The following is an 18,324-nucleotide window of genomic DNA, read 5'->3' as shown; positions in this document are numbered from 1 at the left end:
ACTTGTTTGCTCCTCCTCCACTGCCATGCAGCTGATTTGGCTCCAGATATAAACACAGACTTTCTCTGTGGAATCACTCTCTTCCCGAGTGGCGTGGAGTCAATTCCAAACAACCCCAGTGGGTCCCCCTGGGCAGAATACCCAGAATGGAGGTAGGAATTCTACTCCAAGACTTTCTAGCAAGATGGTTTTCACTTTTCAGAGTGAGCTCCTTGAAACTTTACATTACATGTGCTCAGTTTACAAGTTTGTAGTGTTTTTGTAGTTGTGTCTTGCAAGCCTTTGTCTCAGGGGGCTTGTTTGTGAAACCTTCTAAGTTTCAACAGAGCACGATAGTGTGCTCTGTTGTTGCTTTTTACGGAGTTAAGGACTACTGATCACTTTACCATTTCGTCCTTTTGTAAAATCTTGATAGCTCAGCTGCCATGTGACTGTCACCTTGTTTTGGCCCAAAGTTGCAACCTGTTCTTTGAGCTTGTTATTCAAAAATCTTTTGAAAGGTTGGTTTTGCTGTACATACACAGGAACTCACTTAAAGAACCCACTTGAGTCACCAAAAGCAGCAGGAGGTTGAACCTTTCTCCTTGGGTTTCTGGCAAATTTCATAGCAAATGACCGCAGTGTACAAGGAAGGAAATGGAGCTGATAGAGCATCTGTCACGAGTTACAGCTTGTGTGCTGAAGAGAAAGCCATTAGCGATTTTCCTCTGTGTAATTATGCTGAGTCGTTTTAGCCTCTCAAAGGCCAAACTGTTTTCAGTCACTTGCTGCGAAGTCAGAATTTATTTTTTTTTTCAAAAGGAGAAGCCGCCAGTGAATGCCACATGTTTTAGGTCTCCTCCCTGTTTAAAAAAAGACTTGTAAGATCATTTTCAAGTATTTTATGCTGTTTGGAAAATAGGAAGAGAAACACCCAGTTCCTTTCCTCCACTGTGAATTGAGGAGCAAGGAAGTAATCCAGTAAGAACTGCCCCCACACATTTCATATATTACCTTTTAAAAGTTTTTTTTTTACCAAAGATCATAGTTTGTTGTTGCAATGAGCTCATTTTGATACAAACCTGAGTTTAAGACTGTTGCATTTTTAACACCATTGTTTCTTCAATTCGTCCTGTCTAGCAGCAGAGAAAACAGATGAGCGCTGATGACTTCTTATGTTGGACAAGTTTTACTGTTAAAGTTGGGAATCTTGATACAGACAAGGTGTATATTTAGATAAACCCCTTTTGCATTTGAGGCTCAACTTTATTTATAATAATTAGATTTGAATGCATTTCTTTTTGACATGATGGACCAGGGTCTCAGGGAGGAAAAGAGGATCAAGAATTTGGATATCATATTATGACATCTTATCGCGCAGTAAAAAAAAAAAAAAATCTATATACCATATTTTCAGCACTATGAGGTGCACTTAATAAGCCTTAATTTTTTAAAAAAAAAAAAAATGACAGTACACCTAATAATCTGAATTTTATATGTGGATTAATTCTCGTTGTGTTTACTGATCATTTTGAGAGCGATTTCAAGAGGTATTTTACAAACAAGTTCTAGAGTTATTGTGAATGCAGTTATTGAAGTTTGACTGACTGACAGACTAATCCATGACTCTTTTGTCTCGCTTAATGCGCTTGATAGTTCAGTGCACCTAAAATATGACATAACTCCATAAAAAGACTACTCACTGATGGTGTGCCTTGTAATCCGGTGCAGATGCAGTATCAGTATTCATTACTTTGTGATAGTTAGCTGGAAATAATAACCATCTCCTGTCAATGTTGAAGCTTTATTCTTGAGTGTTTGATTTGAAACTTCCTGCTTTGTATAAATTGATCCGATCTTCTGAATTAGAACTGCTGACTATCAACATCTACCACTCTACATCTTTGCTAACTAGACTTTCTTTACTTGCCACCGGGATCAGGTTTGTTAAGCTTTGAATGTATATGAGAACTGGACTGAGTGTCCCCTCCGCCCTTAAGTTGCAAACAGTACCTACTGGTTCCAAGAAACCAAAATCTCATTGTCTTCCATAGAGAAACAAATATTATCTATTTCTCGGAATTACCGCTATTGCTCTGCTAATTATTGTTCTACATTTTCTTGCTAATCCTAATTTCTTTTTCTTTATTGCAAGTTATTCAATGTATAAACTGGCCAATCTGTGGTGCCCGCTGGCCCCTCATTCAAACGTTTGAAATGTTTCGTTAAGAGATTCACCCGAATCTGCTTTCAGTGGTGTGGACTTCCAACAAGCTCACTCCTGATTAGCAAGTGGTTGCCATAGAAACACTGACTCTGACTGACCCTCAGCTTCCTGATGACACCCAGGTTACAACATGGCAGCATTGCAAAAGAATAGCGACTGAACTCACTTGATTTTGTTAGAACCAGAAGTAAAACCATTTTCTGGGTGATGTCACACTTGCTGAGTCCAGTTGTCTTACAGTCAGATTTAGTCAATCAAAGCCTAGATTTTGTCTCTCAGAGGTGAGCATTGTAGGCAAAGTTGGGAAACTAGTAGACATGCATGTAAAAAAAACAGTGCGTGGCAGCCCTGTTATAGCATTCCAGTTTGTTAACAAAGGAGTTCCTTGTAACGTCAAACATTTCTTTGGTGTCACAGTTTCATAACATCACATGTTGGAAGATGTCATGTTTTAGCTCCAGCGCACACTAGCTCTCACTCCACCCTCTCAGTCCTGGGACAATATTAACGCATGGAAAACCTGCAGTAATCTTCTATGCTGGAGCTGCATGCTTGCAGGCCAACACCCTGGAAAGTTGTGTGTGTTTTTGGTGCTTGCACCTGAGGATCTTCGTTGTACCCATGTGTGTTTTGTGGACTGTTGAGTTTGTTTTTTGTTATTTTATGGAAAAATAGCACCACAGCTGCAGGAGTGAAGACTCTGGATCATTTTGCCAACCATCTGGCACGCACATTTCTTATGTAATGCACAGTAAAGTTAATGGAGCAATAATAGGCAGCACTGCTAACTTTACTAATGAGTCCGATTTTCCGCCTTTACTTTACAGCAGTACATCAGTGAAATGGCGTCACACCACAGGGATGAGGCAAAGCTCACACCCTCAGAGGGGAGGATTCAGCAGAAACCCTGCAGGCATACAAACATGTGAAAACGCCATCAAGCTTTGTTAGGATACTTCTACAGGATTTTCCTCATCTTTCAATGCTGCCAGGACTGACCCTCTGGCCGTTTAACTGAGCCAAATATACTCTGACAAGTAGGGCCATAGCTACCTGCAAGACATGCATTTGAATGCTACAACTCATAAAATATTACTACTGTTTGATTATTAAGTAATAAAAAACAACATTGAAAATATATATGTATATATTTATAATTGTTGCATGGAATACTTAGTTGAAAAAACTTACATTTTGTCCAAATTCACTTACTGCTCCCTGGTTAGTGCATTTTAGCCTCTGCAAAAAACTAGTGTGCATCATTGACTGTATATGAGAACTGGATTGAGTGACCCCTTCTCCCTCGTGTTCCAAACAGGAAGTACCCTGTGGCTCCAGGAAGTCAAAGTGCCATAGACTTCTATTGAGAAATAATAAGCTATTACTCAGTCATTCCATTGGTCAGAATAACCATTCTTGCTCTGTTACTATTGGTAATCTTTTCTTTCTGATCCAAATTTTTATTTCATTACAATTTTTTGGTAGTACCAGTTATTCAAGTCATTAACTGGCCAATCAGATGTCTCAAAAAAAAAGTAGGTGGTCATGTGTCGAACGTTTGCTTTTCAAGAGCCCACCTTCAAATGGTATGGGTGTGGCCCTCCAACAGGCTCTCTTCTGATTGGCTGCATTCTGACGTCATCAGACGCCAACATGTCAACATCTGTCATTGCGTAAAAATGGCTACCGAATTGATATAATTTCTTTGGAGGATAATATAAACCATTTTCTATGGGTGACGTTACTCTCACTCAGTCCAGTTCTCATATAGTGTGTGCATTGATGCTCACTGCATTGGTGAATATAGACCACAATGCATTGTGTTTGAACAGTTTATCATGAAATTAATATTTTTATAAATCATCCATCTTTTCACCATCGGAACACAGTAGATTCCTAAATAGTCCTTATAAAACCTTATAAATAAATGTATGACGTCATTTGGCATTTGAAAAAGAAAACAATGAAAGTATGTGAGATGTCTCTGAATTGCATGGAAATTCAGGGCATTGGGTAGTTTCGCACCATGTAACCTTGTAGGGGTTATGGAGGGAATTTGGACAGAGCTGATCATTGCTTTCTTTGTTGTTGAAACTTTATTGATCATTCGTAAACAAATTTGTGAACAAGTGAACAAACTATCGACATTCAATTTGAAAGAAATCACATGCATTAAGCCAAAATATATTTATTTGAATATTGTCTTCATCGTGCCCCTCTGGTGCAATGAGCTCAGAGTATTTGTACGGGAAAAGGTAATAAACTAGAATCAACGTACCATATTTTCATTGTCTCATACAGTATTTAATTCCCAAATGAATCCAGATAATTTCGCTCAACACTCTGTGACTCTAAATCATTTAGAGCTGATTGTTCTGACATTTTGTTTCAGTGATTTAGGCAGGTTTTTATCTTTTGTTTAATAAATCAGGACAACTTCCATTCATTCATAAGCTTCTCTTTATAAACCACATGGTTTTTCTTTTTTGTGCGAGATGTTCTTCCAGGCAGGATTCAAAGAGCACACAGCAGTGGAGAAACTCAATGAAACACGCAGTGAAGCATTAGTGAAATGTGTTTGCAAACCACGCATTTGTGTGTAAAATATCCTCTGGTTCAGGCTGGTTTAGAAAAAACAAACAAAATAGAATTACGATAGAAGGTCAAATGTCATCTTAAAGCCTCTGATATCACACACCTTTCATCTTTAGAGTTCTGACATTTCTTTAAGGTTTCTTCTTTTTTCCTTTTTACCTTCACTCTCACAAATGCCAGCTGTATTATAAATGAAACGGAGATCTCTGATGGGTCCTTAAGGATGGAATTACACAGCAGTTGTTTTTCATGTCTTCTTTTTTGTTTCCCCAAGGATAACAGAGCAAAAACACACACAAAAACTAACTTTTGTTGCTGTTTGACTGAACTGAACTCACATGGTTCTTTCTTTATCTAATTACATACATTCTTCAAAACCTTAATAGTCAAATGCTTAAACGCATTTCCTAATGAGTTGAATCAGAAGAACATGATGCACCTTCCAATGAGTTCAAATACAAATTTTGCAGTTTAGTCCACAGATGGAGATGCAATAAATAATGTGACTGTTTAAAAAAAAAGCATGATTGTACTTTATACATTACATAAATAAATTGCAAAACTGTAAGGTAAAAGTTGAATCTGCACATTGCACACAGCACCCTATTTAGTGTGGTCCAGCAGTCCCACTTGGAAGATCTTGTCACTTGTTTTAAAAGCGTTCCCAGTGGGTTTGTAAGTGAGTCCGTTTTTTTTTCTATGTCAACTTTCTCAGATATAAATCACAAAGTGTTTCACAATAGTAAAATCACCTCAAATTACAACCAATCACCATAGACATATAACAGACAAAGTAAAACATAGTAAAAAATAAAGTAAAACACAATAAAAGACACAATTGGATGAACTAAAAGCTCTTCTGAAGAAAAACGTCTTGACTTTTAAAACACTCAATGGAGTCGATCTTGTGTAATGACAAAGGTAGGGTGTTTCTGAAGATGAGATACAACAGCTTGAAAGGCAAGGTCTCCTTTAGTTTAAAGCGGGTGATTGAAATTTGTAAATCCCTTTGGTTTGAAGATCTCAGGGACGGGCCGAAGAGAAGGGGGTTAAAAGGTCAGAAATGCATGCAACAGTCTGTCCACGACAGGCTCTGAAAACTAGAAGTAAACAATTTAGAATCAAATTTAAATTCAACTGGGAGCCAAGAGGACAGTAATGGAGTTATATATACTTTAATTATGAGTGTTATTTTTATCAAAAAACCTGTGTCGTTTTCCAGGACATAGTTTCTGCAGAGCGGCTGTTGTTCGTTAGAAATTAACCTCTGAGTTGTGGGCGGGACCACTAAGTTGAGGCAAGCCTGCCCCCTTACCCCTCCCCTTTTGCGGAGTGGATCAAGGTGCTTGTGGCCCGCCCATTGTATTCTCTATTCAAGAAGTACGATCATTTTAGAAAAAATACTTATTTGAGTGAAGAAATACTCAAAGTGCAATTTTAAGACTAATTTTCTTTATATATTTCAGAAAAATGCCACAACAACGTGTTAAAAAAAAAAGAAAAAACACAATTTCCATCGAAGGTCGTAGGTCTGTAATTTTTTTTTTTTTAAGCCAAAGCCAGCTTTGTTGTTTGTTAAACTGTACGCCGCCATCATTGAGACTCATGCTGCGCTCATGGTTCCACTTCTGAGGCCGGTTATCATTCCTCGGTGTACGCCTGGGCTGCAGTGGTTCATGTGTGGTGAAGAGATATTGATGGTGGGATGGGGGCTGCAGAGAAGATAAAGGAAAGCTGAGCAGTTAAGAGAAACAGACTTTTCTAGTGGCTTTCATCAAAGCATTCATCTATAGACGGTAGTGGGTTTTATTTTTTTAATACACAGCATTTGTAAGCATTGGTAAACAGTCTGGTAGGTGTAGTAAATTGTTTTTTAATAGACTTTCTGTGCCCCTCAAAATTCTCCACTCAGACATCCTCAAACTTCACTGAATGCTGATTTTATCCTTTAATTGTACCACATTTTGCCAAGAAGATTTTGCTGTTCTCTATTTTTTACGACTATTCTGCATGAAAATTTTAAATAATATGAAAGGTTGCTTATTAAATATATATATATATATATATATATATATATATATATATATATATATATATATATATATATATATATATATATGTTTTTATATATATATATATATATATATATATATATATATATATATATATATATATATATGTTTATAAATTTGCACATTTATTTAGAAAAATTAAACTTAAAGTCATCATTGAAAAAAGAAAAATTGACAAAAAATGTGTAAAATATTACTCATAACTTCTACATAAAATAAGCCGGAAATATGATAAAATTATTTATTAAAATATAAACGGTTTTAAAAGTAAAATATCTAATGGTTATTAGGTTTTTTATGAAAATCATGAAGAGGAAATGACGTATTAAAAAGAACTCTAAGATGTGATCCTAGATTGTTAAACAGGCAATATAGACCTATGGAAAGAAAATGTTGGGGAATTTTAATAATAAATCGTATGGTTTTTATGTTAGGATTGGTTCCAATGATGGTGTCCGCGGATGCAGCTCAGGTTCATGTGGGAAAACGGGTTTTGTTCTTCAGAAGAGCACAAGAGAAATTCACCCTGGATGATTGAAGATCTTCTCAGATATACATCTGGGATTCATGTGAATCGTATGAGCAAAACGCCATCTCGTCTTTTCCCATGTGACCTGTCAATCGCAGCAAACATCTGATGAGCGGATGGTTTCTGCCAAGGCAGATAATATATGTAAACTGTAAGAAACACCCAAAAAGTAACTTGGATGTTTACAAATTCATTCTTTCTCATTTTTCTAAATCTGTCAAACAAATGGCACCAAAAAAGTGTTTTTAATGTCAATGAGTGACAACATAATTAAATAATATTCAAAACGTGTGTTTTCTTTTTAGATTCATGCCTTGTGGTACATGCAGTTCCTGCTCCATGGTCATCCAGCAGCTTGTGGGTGGATTTCCCACATCACTCTGGGTTCACACAAGGTTCTTTTCCAGGGTTTGCAGCAGAAATGAGTGATTTCCAGAAGAACCCATAACGTTGTTTTGAGATGGCATATGGCATGAAGGAAGTGGTTTTAGGCTTATTAAGGCTGAACAAGCGTGCGCAGAAAGGAGCTCCTTGAGCTGTTTATTGTGATGGTTTCACTCTGTCAGAACCTGCTACGGGCGTCAAACCAGCACCAAAACAATGGCAGGACTTCTTTAGTATCCGATCTGGACAAACAGGTGCGCATTCTTTTTATTCTTCTCCTGAACAGTCTTTACTTTGGGTCATTGAAGCCGTTTCAAAAACTTGTTTTAAACTTGATCAGTGTTTGGATTTCAAGGCCTGCTTCTGTGACAGCAGCTCGTCTAGCGAGCAAATGTGGGAGAATCAACTGAGCCCAGTCTCATGTGATATTTCTCTTCTGCCTCTGAAAATTGGAATCACAGGAATGAATAAAAGCTTGCTTTGTGCGATTGCTCCATCGCTCAATTGCAGGTCATACAGTGAACCTCGTGTCTTCATTTATACACAGCCTCAGACTTGTTTAAGAACGGCAGATGAATATAAAAAATTTTTCATCTTAAATTATTGCTGCATTCGGCAGTTTGATTCTACAGGAACTGGAGGGTTCCCAGAGGTTTTTAGAAGTTTGATCACATGGTGAAACCGCATGCAGTTGGGGTTAATCATGTCCTTGTTTAGGCATGCTCAGTTGCTCTGCATGCTTGTCAACAAGACGTTTCACATATGGTCCAGAAAACCTCGGGACACTCTCTGAGGACTGAGGGTTACGGAGCAGAGCTGCGATCCAGGCCGTCTGACCAGATCAGTGGCTTTCCCAGGACCACAGCCCCAGAAATAGTCTCTTATAGGAATAGCTCTCTTCTGCAGAGGAAACATACTTTCTCAGTATTTCACATCCAGACCTGGGGTACCAGTGGAGTGAAGCGCGTGCAACACTGACAACCATCTATGAGCTATGTGTGTGTTTCTTCTTTCATTTAGACCTTTTAGTGACTAGCATGCCTATTTATATGAAAGATTTTGTTGTGCATTACTAAAACTCAAAGAGTCTGATTAAAGCTCTGAGCGGCGTTGTATGGCCCGCAGGAGTTGTCTGCCTCCGTTTTTTTCAAAAGGGCGGCTTTTTTTCTATGGACTTTTTTGTTTATCTCCATAGCAACCATTTTATTTTTTGGTCAGCTGGGGGTGCTGAACAGGTCTATGTCATTGTTAGAAGAATCTGCAAAAGTACACTTTTGTTTCCTTGACAACAGAGGTTTTTTGTTAGCCACGCCCACTTCCCTAATACAGTAATATCATGTCACATTGCGTTGTTTAGATTGAGCCAAGGATTTGAGTATTACACTTTTTACAACATTTCGGTAAAAAATGAGTGAGCAACAGGGGAACGCCACGTTTTTCTAGCGTGCCTCGCTAACGCCGTTCAAAATCTACAAACTTTAAAACCAACAATTTTGTCCAAGTATTGATGCTTGAGGAGTTAGAAGAGGATAGATCAAAATCCCTAGGAGGAGTTCAAAATTGTAGCATGTACTAAAGGTAATTTATTATTATTTTTTTAATTAATTTATTTATTTTTCACAAAAGTCAAGATGGCGGTCTCTTCCTGAAATCAAAGGTCAACATAACTTTGGTTGCAGACTTAAGCTGGTGACATGTCGGTAAAACACAAAGGTTTTCTTTCCCCATGTTGTGAGATGATGTGAAAATTGCCAAATTTCAAAGTTTGATGCTAAATGGCCGCCAAGCCATAAATCCTGTGGCCATCCCATAATTATTTCAAAACTTCCTCTTCATATCCCGGAAACATGTTTTCTTTTGGTAAGTGGTTTTTGCTGAAGGCCATAAACATCAGCTGCACTGATCCAAATTGTGAATGCCCAATTTCATCATTTTATTGAAGTTGTAGAAATGCAAAATATAGGCAAGGCAAGGCAAGGCAAGGCAAGTTTATTTGTATAGCACAATTCGTACACAAAGTAATTCAAGGTGCTTCACAAAACAGAAAAATGCATTAAAATCACAATAAATCATAGAAATAATCAACATAAAATTTACTTTAAAAGAAAAGGAAGAAAAAAAAAGATTTAAAAGAAAGGAAGGAAAGAAAGGTGCAGATAGGACCTTTCAGTCATATACACGGCTAAACAGAAATGTTTTAAGTCTAGATTTGAACATGAACACAGAAGAGGCCTGTCTTACGCCTTCAGGGAGGCTGTTCCAGATTTTAGCTGCAGAATATTGAAACGCTGATTCCCCTTGTTTAGTTCTGACTCTGGGAATCAACAGGAGGCCGGTCCCTGAGGTCCTCAGAGTACGAGATGGTTTATATGGCACTAGCATGTCAGAGATGTACTTTGGTGCGTGGCCATGGAGAGACTTGTACACAAGCAGAGCTGCTTTGAAGTCTATTCTTTGAGTTACAGGGAGCCAGTGCAAAGACCTGAGCACAGGACTAATGTGATCATACTTCCTGGTTTTGGTCAGGACTCGAGCAGCAGCATTCTGGATGTACTGAAGCTGTTTTACAGCTCGTTTGGAGAGGCCGGTGAGCAGGCCGTTACAGTAGTCTAACCTGCTGGAGACAAATGCATGAATAAGTATCTCCAGGTCTGGCTTTGACACTATGTTTTTGATTTTGACAATGTTTTTCAGGTGGTAAAATGCCGCTGATGTTACTGACTTGATATGGCTGTTAAAGTTCAGGTCAGAGTCCATGATTACCCCTAGATTTCTGACTTGATTTGAGGGTTTTAGAGACAGAGAATGAAGGTAGCTGCTGACAATTTCAATATAAACATATAAAGAATCACATGTATGATGAATCACATGGAATGTAGCAGCTATGGCTGCTCTACTTTAAAGAATTTTTCTCTTTACTAAGTATTTTTTGGGCGACTGCTGGGTTATTCCTGTTGTTTTTCTTTTTTCTAGAAAACATAATGTGCCCCGAAAATTGACAAATTAGTCCCTCTTAGACTAAAGTTTTATCGATTGGAAAAACGTTCTCAGTGGTCTTTTAATTATGATTATGCACTTTTTAGCCAAAATAAGTAGTTTTTTAAGACATATTTTTGGCAGAGCGGCAGTACTTCATAAAGAAATTCCCCAGAAATTCAAAGCGCGCCGATACCCCATCATTCATTTTTTCACACTCTCTCTCCCTAGCTTAAAGCCCCTCTCAACCTCAAGCTAACATTACTGCACGGTGCAACAAAAATGGCGAGCAATACCAGAGCTATCCAGCCATACAGTTTTGAGCCAGATGCCAGCTTGGACGACAAAAATGAAGATGTTACTGTGTCTATTCGTCTGCAAGTAGATGCATCGGAATGGATCGGAGCAGGGAGACTTTGGCCCCGCCCATTTTAGTTGCTGCCTCACAACTAAGAGCTTTTTCAAACAGCGGGTTTTCATCTGCTCACGATTTGAATAAATAATTACTCAGAAATGCAGTTTTAATACTAATTTTGTTTATACATGTTCTCCATCATGAGAAAAATGCTACAAGACTACGTTAAAAACACCAAAAAACTTAAGAGTGCGATAAAAACCAAATCTGCTTCATTTCAGGTTCCATGACTAAAGAGAGGAAGGTAAAATAGACAGGGCAAACATACGTTTCAGTGGATGCTAACAATACCTTACAAGTTACATCTGCAGGTCTCGACTAGTCATTCATCCTGACATAAAGGCATTTCAAAAATTAGGGTGGGTCGGGTAATTCACCGCAGGTTTCTTTCTTTTTGAATGAAATCCAACAAAGCTTTAACTTTTCTATTAATATAAATATTTTACTAAATGGCAATATTTCCATAAAATGACAAAAAACTGTCACAGCTGACGTTACACTAAATTAAGAGACATTTAGAGCTAAACCAGTCCTCCTAAATGCATGCATGTCAGCAAAAATGATGGGAAAAGGTTTGATCTACTGTCAAAGTGGTATATTGTAATAAACCTGTTAAATACATTTTAAACTTTTTGTATCTTATGTCTAGCTGCTGTGTAGAGGCAAAGCTTTTAAGTAAACCTACAAGTAAATCTACAGGAAGTATTTTATTTTGAAAGAAACTTGTGTGTGCTGTCAAAAATAATAGCCTACAATAGAAATATAACCCTTTTAGAACTCAATAGTTGTAAATATTTTAAGCTACATTTAAAAAAATGAATGACTTAATGGCCACAAAAGGGTTTATCAAAATGAATTTTAGTAAAAGGTGATGTGAGACTTTCACTACATTTTGCTCTTTCAGCACTAAAGGTTGCTGACCCATGGTTTAGCTGCTAGACTGATCAGAAGTGTTTCTGTTACATCTTAGGTCACATTTGAAAGGAAGTAAATGCAAAAGAAATGCAGGTTTTTTTTTTTTTTTTTGCTGCATCTAAACATTTTCTCTTCCCTAAATGAGCAGTCAGTACTTTTTTTGTTTTACCAAAAATGTCGGAGCTTTTTTTTTTTTTCAAAAAGAGCCTCGCTGTCTTTGCTTGTAATGTTGTGGTTTTTAGTGGAGGAGGTGTCTGTCTTTGACTGACAGGAAAGAGTTAACTATGAGATTTTTAGCTGAAAAATGGAAGGAGGTGGGGGTGTCTGGGGGTTGTTGCTCATGGGAGCCAGGAGCTGAGGCGACAAAGAGAAGCTGGGGCTCAGGCTGCCAGCTCCAGGCTGGGCGGAGGGAGCAAGGTGGTGAAGTCATGGTGAGATCTGATGGAGAAAATGAAAACAAAGCGTGGAATGTGCGTCTGCATCGCCTTAGAGATCCGTGTTTTCTTGGGAAGAGGTCCAAAAGGAGCAGAGAGGAGGCTGGGAGCTGGGTGGGGAACTGGTAGTGCACACCCAGGAATTGTGACAGAGCTGTGAGAAGATCCATGAGCTTTTAAGTGGTCAGTCAAAGTATGACGGAAGTGCAAACAGAGAGAGAGAGAGCATGGGAGGAGAACCAGCGGCACCAGAATGGAGGGGCAGGAGGCATTAAGTATGACGTATGGGAATTAGATCCATCCTGGCCAAGCCTGGCCTGCAGACACAAACAAATGTCTGACCGCTCGGTGCACAAACATTACCTGGGATAAGAAAACACTCAAGTACTTTCACATGTGTGCACGTTCCACCCTGACGCCAACTTATCACTAAGGCGGCAAATCTGTGGGGCAAATCAGTCGTCTTCAAAGGGAACTGTGGAGGGGGGCTGCTTCACAATCAGCCTGGGAATACTGGGAGAGACCAACAAAACAGAAGGAGGCCAAGAGGCGATAACAATTAGGTCCTCGCTGTCAGGCATGACGCTGAACAGCTGTGCGCTCACTTCCTGTGTGTCTCTGAGAGTTTCTCCAAAGAGACCGTAAGCCTCCGTGTTTCTTAAATCATCCATGTGTTCTTGGAAATGTTTAAGAAGTTTTAGGTCAGAGTTACAGTGGCAATTACAAATTATGGACAAAAAAAACATTCACTCCCATGAAAATGAGTGTTATTGGTGTTTTTAACATGTTCTTGTGGCATTTTTCTGATTATTGAGCACAAATTTAAAGAATATTAAGCTCAAAGGGGCATTTCTGAGTATCTTTTTATTCAAATCAGTTTGAATTGGGAACAGAGAAAAAAAAAAAGCTTGTAGTTGTGATGTAGAAACTACAATCGGCGGGCCACAAGCTCCCTGCTCTGCTCCATTCCAATGCCTCTGCTTGTAGATAGTCAAATCCATGGACATCTTCATTTTCCTCTGAGCTGGCATCTGGTTGAAAACTTGCATACTTTTGTTGGGTTGGGGTTGGGAGGGGGTGTAAGCTAGTGGGAGAGCGTGCAAATGGATGGATAACAGGAAGTGGGGTGGGCTTGCTCCATGCTAAAAGTCTGTTCCACAACTCAAAGGGTAAATCTCTAATGAACTACTGCTGCTCTGAAGAAACTCAGTCTTAGAATTTGGCTGAAATCTGCATAATCATAATCAACAGAACACTGGGAACGCTTTTAACGCTTGTGCTATCCTAGGCACTTTAACATTGGGAGTTGGGTCATCTAGACCCCACAAGACAGTGTGCTAAAGCTTTTTTCTTCAATATGTGATCTTCACTGGTGTTCATGGATGACATGAAATCTTCTTTACCTTTATCCACCTGTGTCGTGGTAAGGACAACACGTCAATTTAAGGATTGGGTCATCTGGACCCATAGGATTGCACATGGGTTAAGAAGGTTCACTCCTAAAGATGATCGGAGTGGGACTTTTTGTGATATAAACCTAAGGCAAAAACCAGGCTTCTTTCAATGCCGGAGAAACAATTAGTCTAATTGGTCATTATTTGTCATAACTTCCTTCCTTTTTACAGAAGGATTCTCCATCCAAGCCATCTGTGGCTGAGCTGGCCGGGAGGTTGAAAGGCCATTTCCTGCCAGTGCCCAACTCAAATGATGAGGTACTCATCCACAACGCTATAAAGCAAAAGTGTCACTTTTATGCACAAAGCAGCATATCTTTAAGATCAAGTACATAAAATCTGCTTGTGATAACAGACGCTGCCTCTTCTTCCTCCATTTTTAGACTCCATTCCGAAAGCGACCTCCGTGTTCCCTGAAGTTACAGCATCAAACACATGAAAATGAGGAGTCAGAAGTGAGAGATTAATGTCTGTCTGTCTGTCTGTCATTTTAGAGTTTTTAACTTTTGCTAAATGTTTTTTATTGTGTCTGTGTAGCATTTTGATAAATAGTTTTTTGTTTTCTAAGGAGCAAAATGCTTAAACTGCTTCCCTGATGCAGTAGTTGCAGTATTCTGTGTTTCTTCTGCTTGTTAAACCGGGGATCAGACCTGCCTGTCTGCACGTGTGCACCACCAGAAAAACCTGAATGTCCTGATCTCTTTATGTTTTCCAGAAGAACTCGGTCTCAGCGAAGCCTCACACAAAGATGAAGAACTCTGCCATCATTGAGAGACTCCAGGTTGGTGCATCTTTGAAAAGCTTTGATCCTGAATGGTGTGGTTGTTTAAGCCTTTGCTGCCCCCTTCTGGTGCGTCTCAGCCGGTGCATCTGGCTGCTCATAGACATATGGAGACAAGAGGAGGGGCTTGTCCCCTGATCAGCCAGCTCAGATTAATGAGCTTATTGGATCTTGGGCCACAGAGGTTCTGCTGAAGCTCTCAAACTCGTCACTTTAGATCTTTTAGCGGGCAGTTTACAGGTCTGGGCAGCCATGGGACAGAAAGGCTGCCGGTTCTCCCTCTTCCTGTTCTCCCCTGTGCAGGTAGGAGCCTCTCAGTCGAACTCAATGTCACTTTGGGAGGCAGATTTTGGATTTTATTTGCTGGGTCGTCACATCCAAGCGAGTTTTTGCTTTCTTACAAGGAAATCTGGGTTGTGAAGTGAACAGTTCCCAGGTCCCATTAAAGGAAAATGTGTTTTTTTTTATATTTGTTTTACCTTTGCACTGTTTTTTGCATTGCTACTTACTTACTAATTGATGCTGAATCTCTTAATATATTTCAATGTGTGCTAAAACACTTTTTATACGCAAAAATGTTAAGTTTTGCTTGTTTTTGAAACTAATAAAGGTTTGTTCGTGCAACATCTGCAGGAGGTGACCTCGCTCAGCCTTTCTTATCTTGCAGGCCAACCTGGCTCTGTCACCCACTGCTTTGCTGCCTTCAGCCAAGAGTCCGGAGGGAAAGCTGCAGCCGCCGACACTGACCCCCACCACCCCCTGCTGTCCCCTCAGCCCCACTCTGCGACCGTCACATCAGCCCAGCGAAGAGGAAGATCCTGTCAGCTTCGACAGCCCCCCCGAAGGCGCCACTTTGCCGAGCTTCAACAAGGTAAACGCAGCCAGAGCACCGACTTGGTCTGTCTGTTGACATTCAAGCGCTTTTTTTGTGTTGTTTCGAAAACTTGAATCCCACTTAACTATGTATGCAAGAGGAAGTTTTGCTTCTGAAACATGTGAAACCTTCCTCACGCTATTCGCCCACTGAGCTGTGATGTCACAGCTCATCTTCCACACCTGTGTGCACCTTGAACTGTGCACCTTCAGTTTAAGCAGGTCCTGGATAAGGATTGAAGTCATAATCCCCTTAGCCTAGTTAGATTCTCCATGTGCTGCTCGTTTGATGCTCTCACGCAAACTCTAACAAGATTTGGGAAGTTTGCTGAATTCATTTGGGCAAAGAAAAATAGGATTTTATCATAGTTTCTGCTTTTTTTTTTAAATACAAATGCCAGATTTTACTGGGTTTAGTATCCCTTAAGTTCTTCCATTTTCTCTACGCAGACCCGTGCACGGTTGTCTTTCAAGAGGCGACCGCCCACAAGACAGCACAGGAGGTCCACCGGAGACGAGGTGGAAGCCCCCCTAAGGGATCCGTCCCCGAGTGAACTGAAAGAAAACCGGAACGAGGAACAGACCTTCAGCGTCCTGACAGAGGAACCGGAATCTGCGCACACGGGCAGTGAGAGGAAAACCAAAAACAAGGAGGAGGACTGCGAAAAGACAGAGGCTGGGACAACACAGAGTGACCCAGACAACAGGCCAGCCCTGGATCTGGAGGAGGAACAAGTAAAGAGCACAGAGGATTTGGAGGAGGAACAGCTGTCTTCTGAGTCTGTTGAACAGATACAGGTTGATGTTAAGACAGAGGAGCGGCAGGAAGAGGCGCTTCAGGAGACAAAAAATGATTCATGAACGTTTACATAAAAGATCAAAACCAGAAAAGTAAGTTATTCTGTGCTTTTATTGAAAAATGTCCCTTATAACAGTTAAAGACCCACTCCGACCATCTTTGAGCTATTTTCAAAGCAGCGCCAGTGGTCTTTTAATTATGATCATGCTGTTTTTATCCAAAATTTAAAAAAAAAACAACATAAAAACCTGTGGAGCTGTTGGTGCACAGCAAGCTGTTTACAGCTTACAGCCTCTCATACTCTAATAGAACATTCACACTGCGTGTTCAGCGCGTTCTTGAACGCACCTTTGGCCCACGGTGGTCAAAGGCAGGAAGGGGCTTCTTCTTTTTGTTTCACTGTTTCCTAGCACATGTCCACCACCTAAAGTTGGAAGAGGCTTGGTGTGAAATGTCGAAGCAGTCACTGGCAAACAGTTGGCACCTCCGTGAAACAACCAAATCAGAGCCCCTGACTGGTCAAAGTGGGATCTGGTTTAACTTTTAATGGATCCATTTCTGCATAGAGCCTGAAAACGGTTGTAGAAAAATCAAATAGAAATGTAGTTTTAACGCGTGAACACAAGAGTTTGAACGCGGATTGATTGCAGAGGACGGTGTGAATGTAGCCAAACAGTAGAGGTGAAGCAAAAATGGCGAGCCGTATCGGAGCTATTCAGCCGTACAGTTTGGATCCAGATGTCAGCTCAGATGTGGAAAACGCAGACGTACATGGATCTAGTCGTCTACAAGCGGATGCATCAGATTAGAGCCGTGCAGGGAGCTTGTGGCCCACACAACACATTTTCTACGTCTTTTTAAATTGCATTTTTCGTCTGCTCTTGATTCTCTACAATTTGAATAAAGAAATAATAAGATTTTTTTTATATTTCTCCTCCATAATCAGAAAAATGCCAGAAGAACATATTTAAAAAACAGGATTTTAATCGGAGTGGGTCTTCATTCCCTTTTTTTTCGCTGTCGCCCTCTCCTGGTGGTTTTCCAAACCTGTCACGTGGACTGCAAACTATAATCACCATGGCAGTTAATACTGTATCTGTGATTGCAGGAAGTTTGTTGTGAGTGATTCCATGACTGCTAAACCTTTTTTTGACTTAAAAAAAATAAAAAACAAGTCAAAGACTTGTTGACAGTGCACTTCCATATCTGGAGACTGTAAGCACATTATTGAAAATAAGAACAAATAGGAGAAAAATATATTTGATTTTCTACATGTTTGCATATATATTCATGTGTAATATTATAGCAAATCACTTTAAGTTGAGAACTTTTGCTTTGCCTAGTTTTATTTTGCTGCACGTTGGTCAATGTCTTAAATAATTTTCTATGCAAATAAAAAGAAACTGCTGCTGTGGGGTGGCTCAGATCCAAAGAAATGTTTAAATAAAAAGCTTTTCTTAATATGGAAATAAGTTCCTATGTGACGTCATGTTTGAGCTTTACGACGGTGCAAACAAAAAGAAAGTTATGCAGAGAATTTGCTCAGAGGTGTTTTGGAGTTTTATTGCTGTAGGCAGTTTGTTCTGACATAACTTTGACATCGTCAAAGCAAATAAGCAAAGAAAAGACAGCACACGTGAATGCTCTTTCTTAAAAAGTCCGGGAGAATTCTTACCGATGATAAAGAACTTCATTTGAAATTAAATTAAACATAAAAATTGAGACTTTAGTAAATATAAACATGTAAAAGTTGTGTTGATTATGACCATTGATCAAGAAAAGTAACATTTATTCTAACTTTTTACTGTATTTGATGTAGTATGTAGGCCATAATTTTCACTTTAGTTGGATGAAGAAAAAGAAGCCGAAACTTTAGTTTTATTTGGTATTT

General features: G+C 39.4%; 1 protein-coding gene across 3 annotated transcripts; it reads left to right on the top strand.

Moving 5' to 3' along the window:
- LOC101170695 (capZ-interacting protein) lies at nucleotides 1-17,905 on the top strand. Of its 3 annotated transcripts, none has more exons than XM_011482311.3 (7): nucleotides 1-152; nucleotides 7,708-8,040; nucleotides 14,152-14,238; nucleotides 14,364-14,435; nucleotides 14,699-14,761; nucleotides 15,429-15,632; nucleotides 16,085-17,905. In XM_011482311.3, exons 2-7 carry the CDS (start codon nucleotides 7,951-7,953, stop codon nucleotides 16,493-16,495), a joined length of 927 nt encoding a protein of 308 aa, XP_011480613.1. In that variant the 5' UTR covers nucleotides 1-152; nucleotides 7,708-7,950; the 3' UTR covers nucleotides 16,496-17,905. The 3 variants fall into 3 exon arrangements, with proteins under 3 accessions (XP_011480613.1, XP_020563760.1, XP_011480614.1); XM_020708101.2 differs by having other exon boundaries at nucleotides 6-152; nucleotides 14,696-14,761; XM_011482312.3 differs by lacking the exon at nucleotides 7,708-8,040 and having other exon boundaries at nucleotides 13-152; nucleotides 14,696-14,761.
- The last annotated feature ends 419 nt before the right edge of the window (nucleotides 17,906-18,324 follow it).

Source organism: Oryzias latipes, chromosome 13 (assembly GCF_002234675.1).
Source record: "Oryzias latipes chromosome 13, ASM223467v1".
Lineage (NCBI taxonomy): Eukaryota > Metazoa > Chordata > Actinopteri > Beloniformes > Adrianichthyidae > Oryzias > Oryzias latipes.
This window is presented reverse-complemented; position numbering and strand designations above follow the sequence as displayed.